Source organism: Phyllobates terribilis, unplaced genomic scaffold, assembly GCF_046119375.1.
Source record: "Phyllobates terribilis strain yellow unplaced genomic scaffold, ASM4611937v1 Scaffold_1__5_contigs__length_1240528914, whole genome shotgun sequence".
Classification (NCBI taxonomy): Eukaryota; Metazoa; Chordata; class Amphibia; order Anura; family Dendrobatidae; genus Phyllobates; species Phyllobates terribilis.
This window is the reverse complement of record NW_027362761.1, coordinates 459207452-459225516: the sequence shown is the minus strand read 5'-3', so window position 1 is coordinate 459225516 and position 18065 is coordinate 459207452. Positions and strand designations below refer to the sequence as shown.

At 42.4% G+C, this 18065-nt stretch overlaps 1 protein-coding gene across 4 annotated transcripts in view; it reads left to right on the top strand.

The window, feature by feature from the left end:
- The window catches only part of ADGRV1 (adhesion G protein-coupled receptor V1), a 627077-nt gene that overhangs the window by 218904 nt on the left and 390108 nt on the right, over positions 1–18065 (top strand). For all 4 annotated transcript variants that reach the window (XR_012320105.1, XM_073678624.1, XM_073678616.1 and 1 more), the window contains 6 exons: positions 613–822; positions 1785–1915; positions 12288–12387; positions 15299–15478; positions 16797–16954; positions 17124–17217. Coding sequence is in view for 3 of the 4 variants with exons in the window: in XM_073678624.1 (XP_073534725.1) it covers positions 613–822; positions 1785–1915; positions 12288–12387; positions 15299–15478; positions 16797–16954; positions 17124–17217 (873 nt within the window). In the remaining variant the exon portion in view is untranslated. The remainder of the gene's footprint in view (positions 1–612; positions 823–1784; positions 1916–12287; positions 12388–15298; positions 15479–16796; positions 16955–17123; positions 17218–18065) is intronic.

Genomic DNA, 18065 nt, shown 5'->3' with positions numbered 1-18065 from the left:
TTAGTGGCCACTGATTGGCTGCAGTGCTCACATGGTGTAACAGTGTCATGCGACCTGTAGGAAACTCAACACCAATGTGGCTGGATTGGCACCGAAAAGGGAGATGAGTATCTGTACTTTTTATTGTAGGAAATAAGGGGTTTAGTGGGCAGCCACTATGTCAGAACAAAAAATTCACATTTATTTGGATTACTGTTAAAAACTAGGAAAAATGAAAATCCATGGCAGTAGGTGTCCAGACATCTGGTGTACACGTTTCGAGCAAAACACTGTTAATCAATTGAGTGTTGTGAAGTTTTAGATTTTTTTGTTTTGGCATAGCGGCTGCTGGATGAAAACCCTTTTCTCATTCATCCCAGGAACCAGCCTGGAGCTGTCTGTGCACCTCGCCCTATCTGGCATGGAGGAAAGGAAAGGAAATTCAGTATTTAAGAAAGGAGTTGTCAAAGTAATGTACATCCCTATTATCATAATGCAATGTTAATCAGTGTGGTTGGTTAAAAGTTTCAAAAATGAATAGATCTCTGGCAGAAATATATATTTATGCTCTTGGATTTTGTGAACAAATCAGAAATTGGTCAATTCATCCAGATCATTTTGTTGTTTTGGCAGGTGAAACAAGCAGAGTGGTAGCCGTTCTCATACTGGATGATACAGATCCTGAGGATGATGAAAGTATTGTAGTTGGGCTGACATATACTGAAGGCGGGAGCCGCATTCTTCCCAGCGCCAACACAGTTACCATAGTCATTTTAGCAAATGATAATGTTGCTGGGAAGATTGGTTTTCAGACAGCTTCAAGATCGGTCATTGGTCGGGAAGGTATGTTCTGTTTGCTGTTTTAGATATGTGAGTAGGAGTAAGGTTGTGTTCACCATCAAAGGTTTCTGCTACACCATTAAAAGATACGGACACCTTTTGAAGGCATTTTTTTTAACTTAAATGCATATACTTTTGGTTAAACATAATTTTCACAGTAGGGTTTCAATATACAATAGGGACTGTTATCTCCTACAGTGCCGAAATATGCCCATATTCTTTAAAGATAAAATAAACTATATATTTTATATAACTTTATATATTGATCAGCCTTTGAGAAGTTCCAAATCTGTGTGTTATGCAGTACTTAAACAGCTTGTTTTGCCTCTTTTTCCCCAACACTAATGCTGCAGAGCTGTTTTTTAGTGCCTCATTTAGAAGATCCTTTCAACTGCAGCTCAGCAAGATCTGTACACTGTATTCTTACAGATTTACAGAAATTCCCCTTTGAGTATTGGGGTGGGAAGTATAGTGGCTCAGAGGAGCAAAGGCCTGTACACAGATTTTGGATCTTCTAAAGGAGCTTACACTGCACATTGAAACAGCACAGTAGCCTAGTGTTTGGGAAGAAAGAAAGCAAAATAAGGTAATGATGTACTGCTTATTACAAAACATTATAACTTTGCAAAAATGTATCAATATTTAGATGAAAAATAGTTTAGCTACTGTTAAAAGCTAGGTTTACGTCTCTTTTGGAAGAGTTAATCTCTCATGCATCTTTACATCAGGAGGGGAAATAAATCACGGGAAAGGGGAATATTTCATTAATATTTTGTTGAATGCTTCTGTTATCTTTTCTTCTATAATCTGATCCTCATTTAATTTTAACAGGACATATGGGGGAAAATATTTTGCAACCATGATGTGAACCTAACTTTAATTCGCTATTAACGTGTCAAGATTTTTCTGTTTATTATCTTACAATGCTAGAGTATTAAATACATTTTATATCTTGTCTAATGTAGGTGAAAAACTGCAGTTCAGTGTAATACGGACTCCCCCCGGCCGAGGCAACGTGACTGTTCACTGGAAAATCGTTGGACTTCATATGGAACTGAACTTTGAAAACAGCACAGGATTTATTTTCTTCCCAGATGTAAGTGGACTTTTATGTCTATTTGGGTGATACAGTAGAATATTTGTAACTGTTCTGTTTGTTAATAGTTTATTGCAGTAATCCATATTGTTTTATGGCATAACATATGTAGAATACATCTCAATGTAACCACATGTATCAATTACATATGAAAATCTCTGCTGTACATCTTATTGTACTGATTGCTGTGTTCTCATTTCTGTATTGAGTAGTGATTGAAACATCTATGACCAACACCCCAAGACCAGTACAGAATAGACTAAAAAGACACCAGTGTTTTTTCTGCTAAATTCTTTGTATATTTCATTTTTTGGGGGGTAATAGATCTATTTTCATAGATTTATATTGAAAGGTTTCTCATTATTTTTTATTTTTGTACAAAACATTTAATAAAAACTGGTGAATGAGACCCTAAAGGGGTAGTACCTTTTAAATTGCTATGATACCATATAGTTGCTGATGTCTAAAATTACCTATGGAGCTGTCCCTCACCTTCCCTGGAAGTAGCGCTGCCTCTGCACCGCTGTGGGGGTCTTTTTTAATTTACCTCAGTCATATATATAGTGCTCACAATAGCTGCAGCCAATCACTATGCTCTGTGATTGGCTTGAGCAGTTAAAGGTGATGTAGATGTGACCTCACCTTTGTAGCCAATCATCGAAGTCCAGAGCAGCAGCGGAGAGGCATTACTGGACCAAGAGAAGGTGAGTACCAGCTCTCGTCGTCATTATAGACTTCTGCAATTCTGTGGTACTATAAAACTTTTAAATGGACAATCCTTTTAAAGAAGTTTTTACCTATCCACATGATAATTTCTAGATCCATGGGGGTCTGAATGTGGAGACCCCTACCGATCGCAAGAACAAGCTTGACTATCCCCCGCGGTTTCGTAGAGAATGCATAAAGCTGCAGTGTGCATTCTCAACCGTTGCGCCATTTGAACAAGGGGCAAAAGTCACCCTTTTGCCGATTTTGGGGGTCTCGCTGGTGGGACCACCAACAATTTAAAGGTGATTTTCAAAACCGTGAATAGGTGATAACTTCTCATTACCGAAATACTATTTTATGAGTATTGTAAGGCTTCTACACACTCGGTTGCCTTTCAGGTAGGCACAGGAAGCAGTTTAAGTAAAAATGTCCAGGCTGGCTTATTAAGACTCCATAAACAATGCCAAAAACAAAGTAAATAAATGGCCTTTCAGTGCAGACAAGAAGAAAAAAAACAAAGAAAACAGTCCAAATAACGGCACTTTGGTGTTGGTCTGGCACACTCTTGCTGGATAGCATCCAGTACACAAACTCATTTTGGAGACATCACACAGGAGACCTTTTTACCTCCACACCTGTGCAATAATGATACAGCTGGATTTCCTTATATCTGCCATACCACGCCCTAGGGTTGGGATATGTGAGCAGCCAGTCCCACCCATCTCTCTGACTGCTCGTAAACCCAGCCCTGGCCATGCCTTATTAACTCTCTCAGCACTATACGTGCTAGTGCTTGCGTCCAGGCTTACATCACTGAGGATAACCACCTCTGTGATACATATCTCCCTTCAATGATGTGTCCAGCGGCCATCTTAGAGTATAGATAGTGTCATTGAGTTTCAGTACTAGATACTGCTGATACATGATCAGAATTCGGTCTGATCTGGTTTTTGATCCTGGAGCATAATAAGATGGTATGAGCTTCTGCTTGGTGTATCAGGTATATCTATTAAATATGGCTGAAATTGGATGGTGATTATTGAGTTAGTTGGTATATATTGATGTGATATCTAAATATTATCCATAATTTTTACAGCATTAATGATAGGCTGTCTTGCTCTAACATTGCAACAATTCCAAAACCATACTTTCTTCCTATTAAATGTAATATTGATTTCTTTAAACTCAAAAGTGAATGTATTTTATATACATCTGACATTGTGAACATGTCCAACATGGATCTGATGAGAGGGGGAAATTAGATGTATTCATTGTATCACTTGAGACCAAATGGGATTTGCAGATTTTTGCAGACTTACATGACTACAATACAAACTCCATTTGTTGTAAAGCCATCATTTTCCACAGAAGGTGTTGGATCAAATATGAAATGAGAGAATGAAAATCATTTACTGCTTTTGTGTATGTACCATAAGTTATTATTCTCAATGCTTTGAATAAATATACATCTATAGTTATTGTATACTGTATGTCTGCATGTGAAGCAGAGATGCTGTGATTTGTACACCGATAATCCTTAAAGGTTATGGACATCGTGGAGAAGATTTTTTTTAAAAATGTATGTATTTTGAGCTAAAATAATTTTTGCAATTGGCTTTCATTAAACATTTTGCGCCATTTACCTTGTCTGTAAGGTTGCAGCCTGACAGGACCTGGATGGGACGTATATGTCACAAAGATGGCTAGCCTTGGTGATGTAGGACCCGGAGAAGCAGGCTGCAGCATGGATAGTGCTGAAAGGGTTTTTTTTTAATGGGCCTGGATTTTGAGTCTGAGTTTTAGGAACGGACAAAATAGCTGGGTGGGACTAGCCGGTCCCATACATCCAGTTACAGGACTTGGAAAGGCCTATTTAAGGCAGTGCAGCTGCCTCATTCAGTGTCTGGGTGTGGGAGGTGGAAAGACCTTTACTGTGGTTTAGTCTCAGCCAGAGACAGAGAAGTGTGGACTGTAGTTTATACGGGTTGCTGTTTTCTGTTTGGTTGGTGGAGGTTTATGAACTGTAATAAACCTTCCTGTTTGCCATAAGGACTTTGTGTGTGTGTGACGCTGTCAGAAAGTGAGGATCTCTACACCATTTTAAAGTTCTGTTCAACTTTGACATGTTTTTTTTAGTTGTAAAACAGCACAGAGAAGTTCAGTAGCAGACAGGTAAAAGCGTTACAAGCTCTGGGTCATAACTAGAGATGAGCGGTGTTCGACTAGAACTGTTCGCCAATCTCAAATTCGAGCTGTTTTGGGCGGTGTTCGAGTTGTTCGACGAACCCGAACGATTTGCAAAAAATTCGGCTGTTCGAGGTTATGTTCGATAACTGTTCGTGCACCAAAAGCGTGTCCTGCATGTCTGGTGCTATTTAGAGCACCAATCATGCAGGGATTGTCTGCCACTCACTGTAATGCCACAGCCATGGTGGTTGTGGCATTACAGTGATTGCCCAAATCGATGGGAACAGTGCCAACAGTGAAACATGAAAAGCCGGCAATTCAGCAGCGGCATACACCGGTACCCGACAATTTAGAACCGAAAGAATAGAGCTTCACACATAGATTAGATAGATATAAACATGTCAGCCACATATATACGAAGTACAGTGAAAGTGCTGCTTACTGTACTTGTCATTTAGCGTAAAGGATTTATCAAAAAAAATAATAGTGTTTTCATGCACCGTCTCTTTAAAAAAGCCGGCCGGCAATTCAGCAGCGGTACCCGACAATTTAGAATAGAAGGAATAGAGAATCACACATAGATTAGATAGATAGAAACATGTCAGTCACATATATATGAAGTACAGTGACAGTGTTGATTACTGTACTTGTCATTTAGTGTAAAGGATTTATCAAAAAAAATAATAGTGTTTTCATGCACCGTCTCTTTAAAAAAGCCGGCCGGCAATTCAGCATCTGTACCCAACAATTTAGAATAGAAGGAATAGAGAATCACACATAGATTAGATAGATAGAAACATGTCAGTCACATATATATGAAGTACAGTGACAGTGTTGCTTACTGTACTTGCCATTTAGTGTAAAGGATTTATTAAAAAAAATAATAGTGTTTTCATGCACCGTCTCTTTAAGAAAGCCGGCCGGCAATTCAGCATCTGTACCCGACAATATATAACAGACAGAATAGAGCTTCACACATAGATTAGATAGATAGAAACATGTCAGTCACATATATATGAAGTACAGTGACAGTGTTGGTTACTGTACTTGTCATTTAGTATTAAAATAAAGGATTTATTATTAAAAAAATTGGCGTGGGGTTCCCCTTAATTTTAGGCTCTAGCGGAGGTTAAGCAGACAGCTGGGGCAGATGTTTGAAGCCTGGGAAGGGGGTAATACCCACGGAGCTTCCCAGGCTACTAATATCAGCCCCCAGCTGAATACATAGCCTTTACTAGCTATTAAAATGGGGGACCCCCCCCAAAAAATGACGTGGGGTCCCCCCTAATTTAATAGCTAGCAAAGGCTAGGCAGACAGCTGGGGGCTGATATTAATAGCCCAGGAAGGGAGCCATGAATATTGGCCCCCTCCCAGGCTAGAAACACCAGCCGTCAGCCGCCCCAGAAATGGCGCATTCATAGGATGCGCCAATTCTGGCACTTAGCCTCGCTCTTCCACGCTGCCCTGGTGCGGTGGCAGGGGGTAATAGGGCTGGGGTTGATGTCAGCTTATAATGCCAGCTGACATCAAGCCCAGGTTAGTAATGGAGAGGCGTCTATAAGACACCCCCATTACTAACCCCATAGTCAAAGTTAAAAAAAACACAAACACCCAGAATAAAGTCCTTTAATTGAAATAAAGACACAATTCTTTATTGTTCTAAATTAAACCATACTTACCATCACGCCCATTCCAGCTGAAGCCAACGATCTCCTGTAATAAAAATAAAATAATAAAGCAACCTCATCCTTACCTTTCCATGGTTCCCACGACAGCTTCAGCTCTGCTACATCGAGATGACAGGCTGGACCGCAGCAGAACGCCGCCATCCAGCCTGTCATCCCACAGACACTGAGAAGCGCAGGCATGCTTCCACTCCTCAGTGTCTGGCTGTGATGGCATAAAGATGAGACGAGTTCATGTCCAATGAACTCGGCGCACCTCATGCACGTCACTTACAGCGTGGGAGAATTCTCACGCTGAAGCGCTGAGTGCAGGAGAATTTTCCCACGCTGTCAGTGAGGTGCATGAGGTGAGCTGAGTTCATTGGACATGAGCTCACCTCATGCACGTCACTGACAGCGTGGGACAATTCTCCTGCACTCAGCACTTCAGCGTGAGAATTTTCCCATGCTGTCAGTGACGTGCATGAGGTGAGCTGAGTTCATTGGACATGAACTCGGCTCATCTGGATGCCGTCACAGCGAGACACTGAGGAGCGCAAGCATGCCTGCTCTTCTCAGTGTCTGAGGCATGACAGGCTGGATGGCAGCGTTCTGCTGCGGTCCAGCCTGTCATCTCGATGTAGCAGAGCTGAAGCTGTCGTGGGAACCATGGAAAGGTAAGGATGAGGTTGGTTTATTATTTTTCTTTTATTGCAGGAGATCGTTGGCTTCAGCTGGAATGGGCGCGATGGTAAGTATAGTTTAATTTAGAACAATAAAGAATTGTGTGTTTATTTCAATTAAAGGACTTTTTTCTGGGTGTTGTGTTTTTTTTAAATACTTTACTAGAAATTCATGGCGGTCATGTCTAATACTGGCGTGACCCCATGAATTTTGGGCTTGGGGCCAGCTGATAATACCAAGCTGGCCCTAACCCCTTTATTACCCAGTGAGCCACCGCACCAGGGCCCTGGATGAGTTGGGTACAGCGCCAGAAGATGGCGCTTCTATGAACGTGCCATTTTCCGGGGCGGCTGCGGACTGCAATTTGCAGCGGGGGGGGGCCCAGAAAGCTTGGGCCTCCCTGCGCTGCAGATTCCAGCCCCCAGCTGCCTAGTTGTACCTGGCTGGACACAAAAATAGGGCGAAGCCCCACGTATTTTTTTTTTAATTATTTCATGAAATTCATGAAATAATTAAGAAAAAAAGGCCTTCCCTATATTGTTGTGTCCGGCCAGGTACAAATAGTCAGCTGGTGGTTGGGGGCAGCCCGTTCCTGCCTGCTGTACCTGGCTGGACACAAATATAGTGCGAAGCCCCACTTCAATTTTTTTTAATTATTTCATGAAATTCATGAAATAATTAAGAAAAAAAGGCCTTCCCTATATTGTTGTGTCCGGCCAGGTACAAATAGGCAGCTGGTGGTTGGGGGCAGCCCATTCCTGCCTGCTGTACCTGGCTGGACACAAATATAGTGCGAAGCCCCACTTCAATTTTTTTAAATTATTTCAGGAAATTCATGAAATAATTAAAAAAAAATTGACGTGGGGCTTCGCACTATATTTGTGTCCAGTCAGGTGCAGCAGGCAGGAGCGGGCTGCCCCCAACCACCAGCTGCCTATTTGTACCTGGCCGGACACAACAATATAGGGAAGCCCTTTTTTTCTTAATTATTTCATGAAATAATTTAAAGAAAATTGACGTGGGGCTTCGCCCTGTTTTTGTGTCCAGCCAGGTACAACTATGCAGCTGGGGGCTGGAATCCGCAGCGCAGGGAGGCCCAAGCTTTCTGGGCCACCCCCGCTGCAAATTGCAGTCCGCAGCCACCCCGGAAAATGGCGCGTTCATAGAAGCGCCATCTTCTGGCGCTGTACCCAACTCATCCAGGGCCCTGATGCGGTGGCTCACTGGGTAATAAAGGGGTTAGGGCCAGCTTGGCATTATCAGCTGGCCCTAAGCCCAAAATTCATGGGGTCACGCCAATATTAGACATGACCACCATGAATTTCTAGTAAAGTATTTAAAAAAAACACAACACCCAGAAAAAAGTCCTTTAATTGAAATAAACACACAATTCTTTATTGTTCTAAATTAAACCATACTTACCATCACACCCATTCCAGCTGAAGCCAACAATCTCCTGAAATAAAAGAAAAATAATAAAGCAACATCATCCTTACCTTTCCGTGGTTCCCATGACAGCTTCAGCTCTGCTACATCGAGATGACAGGCTGGACCGCAGCAGAACGCTGCCATCCAGCCTGTCATCCCGCAGACACTGAGAAGCGCAGGCTTGCTTGCGCTCCACAGTGTCTCTCTGTGAGGGCATCCAGATGAGCCGAGTTAATGTCCAATGAACTCGGCTCACCTCATGCACGTCACTGACAGCGTGGGAAAATTCTCCTGCACTCAGCGCTTCAGCGTGGGAGAATTCTCACGCTGAAGCGCTGAGTGCAGGAGAATTCTCCCACGCTGTCAGTGACGTGCAGGAGGTGAGCTGAGTTCATTGGACATGAGCTCACCTTATGCACGTCACTGACAGCGTGGGAGAATTCTCCTGCACTCAGCGCTTCAGCGTGAGAATTTTCCCACGCTGTCAGTGACGTGCATGAGGTGCGCCGAGTTCATTGGACATGAACTCGTCTCATCTTTATGCCGTCACAGCCAGACACTGCAGAGCGCAAGCAAGCCTGCGCTTCTCAGTGTCTGCGGGATGACAGGCTGGATGGCGGCGTTCTGCTGCGGTCCAGCCTGTCATCTCGATGTAGCAGAGCTGAAGCTGTCGTGGGAACCATGGAAAGGTAAGGATGAGGTTGCTTTATTATTTTTCTTTTATTACAGGAGATCGTTGGCTTCAGCTGGAATGGGCGTGATGGTAAGTATGGTTTAATTTAGAACAATAAAGGATTGTGTCTTTATTTCAATTAAAGGACTTTATTCTGGGTGTTTGTGTTTTCTTTTAACTTTGACTATGGGGTTAGTAATGGGGGTGTCTTATAGACGCCTCTCCATTACTAACCTGGGCTTGATGTCAGCTGGCATTATAAGCTGACATCAACCCCAGCCCTATTACCCCCTGCCACCGCACCAGGGCAGCGTGGAAGAGCGAGGCTAAGTGCCAGAATTGGCGCATCCTATGAATGCGCCATTTCTGGGGCGGCTGACGGCTGGTGTTTCTAGCCTGGGAGGGGGCCAATATTCATGGCACCCTTCCTGGGCTATTAATATCAGCCCCCAGCTGTCTGCCTAGCCTTTGCTAGCTATTAAATTAGGGGGGACCCCACGTCATTTTTTTGGGGGGGTCCCCCATTTTAATAGCTAGTAAAGGCTATGTATTTAGCTGGGGGCTCATATTAGTAGCCTGGGAAGCTCCGTGGGTATTACCCCCTTCCCAGGCTTCAAACATCTGCCCCAGCTGTCTGCTTAACCTCCGCTAGAGACTAAAATTAAGGGGAACCCCACGCCAATTTTTTTTAATAATAAATCCTTTATTTTAATACTAAATGACAAGTACAGTAACCAACACTATCACTGTACTTCATATATATGTGACTGACATGTTTCTATCTATCTAATCTATGTGTGAAGCTCTATTCTGTCTGTTATAAATTGTCGGGTACAGATGCTGAATTGCCGGCCGGCTTTTTTAAAGAGACGGTGCATGAAAACACTATTATTTTTTTAATAAATCCTTTACACTAAATGACAAGTACAGTAAGCAACATTGTCACTGTACTTCATATATATGTGACTGACATGTTTCTATCTATCTAATCTATGTGTGAAGCTCTATTCTGTCTGTTATAAATTGTCGGATACCGCTGCTGAATTGCCGGCCGGCTTTTTTAAAGAGACAGTGCATGAAAACACTATTATATTTTTTAATAAATCCTTTACACTAAATGACAAGTACAGTAAGCAACACTGTCACTGTACTTCATATATATGTGACTGACATGTTTCTATCTATCTAATCTATGTGTGAGGCTCTATTCCTTTTTGTCTAAATTGTCGGGTACCGGTGTATGCCGCTGCTGAATTGCCGGCCGGCTTTTTTAAAGAAAGCGTCTTCTGAGCAGTTTGTCAGCTTTTGGACACCTTTGAAGGTGTTTTCTATGTGTTTCTATGTGTTTTTGTTTGCCTGCCATTGGTTTTAACGGTGTTCGACGGTGTTCTAAGGTGTTCGACGAACAGTTCGACGAACAGTTCCTCGAACATCCCGGTGTTCGACGAACCGAACCGAACCCGAACACTACGGGGGTGGCTCAACACTAGTCATAACAAGCTCAATAATGATGGATTCTTCATTAATTTCATTCTGCAGCCAGCACAATGCAAGTGTGAGGAGCTGGCCTTATTCTAAGACTATTGGACCAGTGCACCTAGAGTGGAGTCCACGGCTCTAAGGGATGTAGACTTTTCCAGGGTGGAACACTGGTTCCGTCAATCTTATTATTGTGCTTTATTAGAGATTTGCTTGTTATGTTTTATTGGAGATTTGCTTGCTGTGTTTTATTACTGATTTGTTTGCTCGTCAGTTCAGCCTCAGGAATTAATAAGCAGAGGAATACGTGCAGGCTGGATCTTATGCATACATAAGGCCAGACCCAAGATTGGTAATCAAGGAAAGCCATCATTCTATTAACCTCGTTGGTATCTCAGGGGGCCTCAAGCCATTGTTCTAACAGCCACTAGTCCCCTTGTGTGGATGGGGATAGTAGACCTTGTGGAGCAGTCACCACAGGAGGTCTCACATGCAGTCGCAGGTGAAGGGCTTCTGGAATATTCTTCATTCATTCATTTATTCAGCTAAAAGCAAATGCTTAAGGGGTAAGGTGTGAACACTTCTGCCCATTCAGGGGGCTGAACCCAGAGAGGGAGGAAAAGAAGCCACATGTTTTAGTCAGAGGGTTGTGAAATGACGTCAAAGGGAGAGGATCTAGGCTGAGGTCCTGGAGTCCATGAATGGATGACCTATGGCCTTTAAAGAGTGGTTGCCGACTGGGCTGGACAAATGTGCTACAGTTGTAGGATCTGTTGTACGGATTTGATAAACTTTCTTAAGGACTGTTGCTACTGGATATCTGCTCTTCTATTGTTTTATCTGTCGTCTGGAGCAGGGTGGAATGTGAATACAGACTATATTCAATGGAGATACGAAATCTGTGGGCCAACCAAAAGTTGAGACAGTGAGTATAGCTTGTTACGGGGCCAGTGGAACTACCAATCCCGGGTTGGGAACTTGAAGACTGAGAGAATTGTATTTTGGCCATTTATCTGGAGTTGTAAAACCTTGGATGTAAGGAATAAAATAATGTTGCATCGTTAACCTGCCTAGGTGATTATTACAACCCACCACCTCAGATCTTCACAAGGAAACAAGTCAAATGGTCAAAAATTTCTAATGAAACCTAATTGCAAAAATTTTCTATAGTCCAAAATATGTGCATAAAAGAAAAAAGATGTCCCCAAAAGTGTTCATATTCTTTAAAGTCTTACAGTACTAATCATGTGGATGAGATTGTAACAAATCTTATCTGCACACTACAAAAATTTTCACAAAAAAATTAACCAGCATTTCAATTTCTAACTTTGGATTTTCACCACAGATTTCACTCTTTTCAATGTAAAGAGGGGAAAACCATGTTGAAGTCCACCACAAATCTGCATGCTGCATATGTGAATTTTACTTCCGTCTGATGCAGATTTGAAGTGAAATTTTCTACTGGATTTGCCATAGAAAAATGAGTAATTTCATATTCACAGTACAAGTTGTAAATCAGATGATGTGTATGTTATTTCTTATGACTAGGGGTTACTGAACTCAAGTTTTACTGTTCATCTGCTAGACGATCAGATTCCCGAGGAGAGAGAAGAGTACCAAATTCTCCTACACAATGTCATAACTCAAGGTAAAAATGTGATAACTCATACATCGGACCACCACCATAACTTATACGTAGATTGAAAAACTGATAACATATTTTCACTGGCGAACCCTGTTAATGAGTCCAGTTAAAGTTGTACTCAGAAAATGCTCATTTTAATAAAATAAAACTTTCAATATTCATTATAGAGCCACTAGATTTTTTAAAGTACCACTCCAGGCAGTGTCGGACTGGGGTGTCTGGGGCCCACAGGAGAAATTGATCCTCGGGGCCCACCCTACAGCAATATGCAAATAACTGTTAGACTTTATCCCTGTTATAGTGTCGACTGTGAATCACAGGCAGCTCCAGCACATCTACTGTGCACATACTATAACTGGGGTGTACAATTACGGTAGTTTGCATTAAAGGGGTTCTTTGGTTAAAACAAGTTATCACCGATCCATGGGCTCCACAGGATAGGTGATCACTTATTGATCGTTTGGGTCCGAACATAGGTGCGTTTTCCAATCGGAAGAATGGGGAAGTTTTATCCCTGTCAGGACACTTAGCCCCATTTTAAAATGCAGCAGCAGGTGGGACGTCTGACCGCAGCTCCATTCATTCTCTTTGGGGTTTCCATAAAAAAACAAGAACAGCCACTGAGGGAATGAATGGATCAGTGGTCGAGTCGCACATGAGCTGCAGTCTCATGGGGACAAAAGCTCCACATTCTACCAATCGGTGCTGGTCCCAGCAGTAAGACCCCACTCTAATCAATAACTTATCAATTATCCTGTGGACAGGTGATTACTTGTTTTCATCGGAGAACCCCTGTAAGTGCATCTTGTTCCAAGTATTTAATCACTAATGGAAAAAGAATCTTCTCCCAATTAATATTAGAGAGAACAAATAACCGCCATACACAACACAATCCACTATACCAACACCAATAGTACCACATATAAGGGAGAAATACAGCCACACCATGACCAGACCATATATTACCACCAAATAGTGACTGAATAATACTACATACAAGGGAGAAATACAGTGACACCCGTGACCAGACCACATATTACCACCACATAGTGACCGAATAATACCACATACAAGGGAGAAATACCAACACACCTTGACCAGACCACATATTACCATCACATAGTGACCGAATAATACCACATACAAGGGAGAAATACCACCACATTGTGACCAGACCAGATATTAACAGCGTATAGCATCCAAATAATTCCCCATCATTTCTCTCCACCCACCTCTTCCATCATTGCTTTCCCCCAACCCCATCCATTGTTCTCTCCCATCCCTATCATTGCTCTCCCCCACCATCTCCATCATTGTGATATCTCCACCACCTTCTCCATCATTGTCATGTCTCCCCCACCTCCTCCATCATTGCAATATCTCCCCCCACCTCCTCCATCATTGCCATATATCCCCCACCTCCTCCATCATCATTGCCATATCTCCCCCAACTCCTCCATCATTGCCGTATCTCCTCCATCGTCATTGCCATATCTCCCCCACCTCCTCCATCATTGCCGTATCTCCTCCATAGTCATTGCCATATCTCCCCCACCTCCTCCATCATTGCCATATCTCCCCCACCTCCTCCATCATTGCCATATCTCCCCCCACCTCCTTCATCATTGCCATATCTCCCCCACCTCCTCCATCATTGCCATATCTCCCCCCACCTCCTTCATCATTGCCATATCTCCCCCACCTCCTCCATCATTGCCGTATCTCCTCCATCATCATTGCCATATCTCCCCCACCTCCTCCATCATTGCCGTATCTCCTCCATCGTCATTGCCATATCTCCCCCACCTCCTCCATCCTCATTGCCATATCTCCCCCACTTCCTTCATTATCATTGCCATATCTCCCCCACCTCCTCCATCATTGCCATGTCTCCCCCTGCCTCCTCCATCATTGCCATATCTCCCCCCACCTCCTCCATCATTGCCATATCTCCCCCCACCTCCTCCATCATTGCCATATCTCCCCACCTCCTCCATCATCATTGCCATATCTCCACCCACCTCCTCCATCATCATTGCCATATCTCCACCCACCTCCTCCATCATCATTGCCATGCCATATCTCCCCGCACCTCCTCCATCATCATTGCCATGCCATATCTCCCTCCACCTCCTCCATCATCATTGCCATGCCATATCTCCCCCACCTCCTCCATCATTATTTCCATATTTTCCCCCACCTCCTCCATCATCATTGCCATATCTCCACCCACCTCCTCCATCATCATTGCCATGCCATATCTCCCCGCACCTCCTCCATCATCATTGCCATGCCATATCTCCCTCCACCTCCTCCATCATCATTGCTATGCCATATCTCCCCCACCTCCTCCATCATTATTTCCATATTTTCCCCCACCTCACCCATCATCATTGCCATATCTCCCCCCCACCTTCTCCATCATTATTGCTCTCCTTCATCCCCAGTGTATTAATTAAAGAAAACAACACTTACCTCTCTGCACGTCCCCCCGCAGCATCCTCGTTGCCAGCAACTTTCTCCCTGACACAGGCGCGCGCTGCATGATGACGTCATCAAGCCGCACGAACCTGTGTCAGGGAGGAAGTTGCCGGGCAGGAAGCAGAGGACGGACCCCTTCTGCTCCGCTGCCATTTTCCTCCTCTTGGCAGTGGAGCTGGAGGGATCGCTCCCTGCCCGCCACACACGATGAGGGCAATCCCGCCATGGCACCCCTGGAGCTTGAGGGTCCTAGAAGCATTGATTGCCCTCATTATGTGAATATACAGCAGATTTCATCTTCAAGAATGTTAGGGTTACATCTTTCTGTGCATAATGTTATGAGGATTTCATTGACTTGGGTACTTGGAAGAGAACAATAGATGTCTTCAGCCATTTATGTCTATGTTCTTGGGTTGTTTATATATTTTAACAGGGATTTCGGGGCCTGGTGCAGCCGTTCTTGATGAACAAGGATATGAAGCAGTTCTCACTGTAGAAGCCAGTGATGAGCCACATGGACTGTTAAGCTTTGCTCCTTCTTCCAGGATCATGATAACTCAGGAAGCTAATAAAACTATTCAGCTCTTTATCAACCGAGAATATGGATCCTTAGGTTAGTGACAAAAGTACTTCTAGTATTATGAAACACTTAAATAGACAGACAGATAGATTGTGAATATAGACAGAAAGATAGATTGTGAATATAGACAGACAGAATATAGATAGATAGATACATAGATAGATAGATAGATAGATACATAGATAGATAGATAGACAGATAGATTGTGAATATAGATAAATAGATTGTGAAGATAAATAGACTGTGAAGTATTTGTTCTGCCAGATGTATCTCAGTCACTGATAGTGCACCCATCACTAAGCTCATGAATTTGCAATGACAAGAGCACAGTGTAGAGTGTAGTGTTTTGGGGCTTACATCATGTATCTAGTAGTGCGGGGCTAGGTAAAATACGAGGCAGGTCAGTGAAGGTACAGTCAGCTGTCATAAGAGCATACAGATGAATATGTAAGTAGAGCACCAGATAGAGCGCCCCTCACAGGCTGCCCCTGAGCACGAGCATATCATTATCGCCAAACTGAAAATAAAGATTACACAAGAACCACAGGACAGATTTCATCAACCAAGGGATCATATTAATCAGTGTAATGTCGCCCACCTGACAGTGTATGTAGTTTGCTGAGCACAATTCTGCTGACAGGTGCGCATTAACTAGGGATGAGTAGAACCTTGGAAGTTCTGGATTGACGAACTTTAACCCAAAGAGGACCAGAACTGTACCCGAACTTGAACCAGAACCCGCACCCAATGGAAATCTCTCTCCTCCTTGAACTGTAAAACGGACTTCCAGGAAAAGTTTGTGTTCGGAGTTCAGCAACGGACACTAGGTGTCTTTATAGTTCGGGTTCGCTCATCTCTAGTCTTAACTATTAATTATCTGCTTTTAAAATGGGATAACCAAAAGTAATTTCATATAAGTGCAGTTTCTGGAGGTGCACATATTTTTGGGTGATATTGTGAAGATAAAAAAAATAGATGATAGATAGATCGATACCTTGATAGACAGACAGAGTGATAGATAAATAGATAGATAGAACAAAGCAGCACAAGTTCAATATAGCAATTTGGTTCATGCCTGCCAGTTGCGACCCAATACACTTAGGACAGAAAAAAAAAACTATAATGTGGTCAGCACTCCAGAAAGTTCAGATGCAAAAACCGGTGATCTATTTGGCCATTTGCAAAGTGACACATGGGCAATTAAACCACCTTTTTTGCATCTGAACTTTCTGGAGTGCTGACCACATTTTATGTTTTTCCAGATAATTAATGTTCATTTCCAGAGCTATAAAATGTCATAACCATGTTTTTATAGTGTAAAATATCTGTGATTTATTTGTGCATTTATTAGGAGATATTAATATCACGTACACCACATCTGTGGCACATCCTCTGAATGACACCATAATGAGCCCAGCGGCATCAGGCCTTGACTATATTGGCACAACTGGATCTTTGATCATTTTAGACGGGGAAACAACTGCTACAATTAATGTGACTATTTTAGAGGTAAAGTTTTTGTTCACGTTTGCAATTTGTATGTACAAATACATAGATATAGGTAATTACTTTTAATTTGCACTTTATAAGTAACATCTTGAATTTAATTTATAGATCTGATAATCTGTTATAGGCAAATTGATGAAAAATGTTTTAGATTGTATTTTTTTTCCCTCAGGATGATATACCAGAGCTCCAGGAGTACGTCTTAGTGACTCTAGTGTCTGTGGAATTGACTGTGAAGTTAGTGACATCTTCTCCTCCCCGTTTAGGTATTGCTCTAGATCACTGTATATTAGAATCACTGTATATTAGAGATTTAATTGTTTAGTCCTGTGTATAACTCGTGTGTGATGAAAATAAATTCCTTTGCTAGTATTACTGGTTTGGTGGGAACCCCTCTGGAACACCCTCAGATTGGATAACTTAATGGGGTTTTCCTCTCCATGGCATTCTCAGCTAGCAGTGTTAACTCAGGAAGCTAATAAAACTTTACTAAGCGTGCGTAATATGTACAATGTTAGGATTCAGCCCTGCTAGCCGGTCTGAGCAGTCGTCATGCAATTTGCACACTTGCGGTCATATGCCATCTAGCTTTTCATCCACATCTCTTAATAGAACGTAGGCAGAAGCGGATGAGACGCTAGTCAGTACTGACCATAAGTATGCAAATTGCCACAGAGCCATATCCTAACAGTGTGTCCTAGAGTGGAAAACCCTTTTAACAAAAAATAGCAAATTAAAGAGCTGATACATTTCCCATGCCATCTTATATATCACGCCAAGTGGTGTCTGCACTTTACCACAAAGGTTTGATTGACTGATTTCAACAGGAAGTTTTTTTAGTAATAATTTTGCTGTTATAGTTTAGTAAAATATGTTAAACAGTGTCATTTCTTTATTTCTCTATATTTGTGTAGTTTATGGTAGAACAAGGGTTATGGGCACTTTATTCTGTTGCTCACTAACCTGTAATTTACCTTATTTCCTATTTTCTGTAAACGTTAACAGTTATTTTTTGTTTTCATTTTCTTCCGTGCATGCTCATAGAATTTATATCTTACAGGATAAAAGGTACTGTAACTAACAAGCTGTCTAACAATCTTTTTTTGCCGCCACA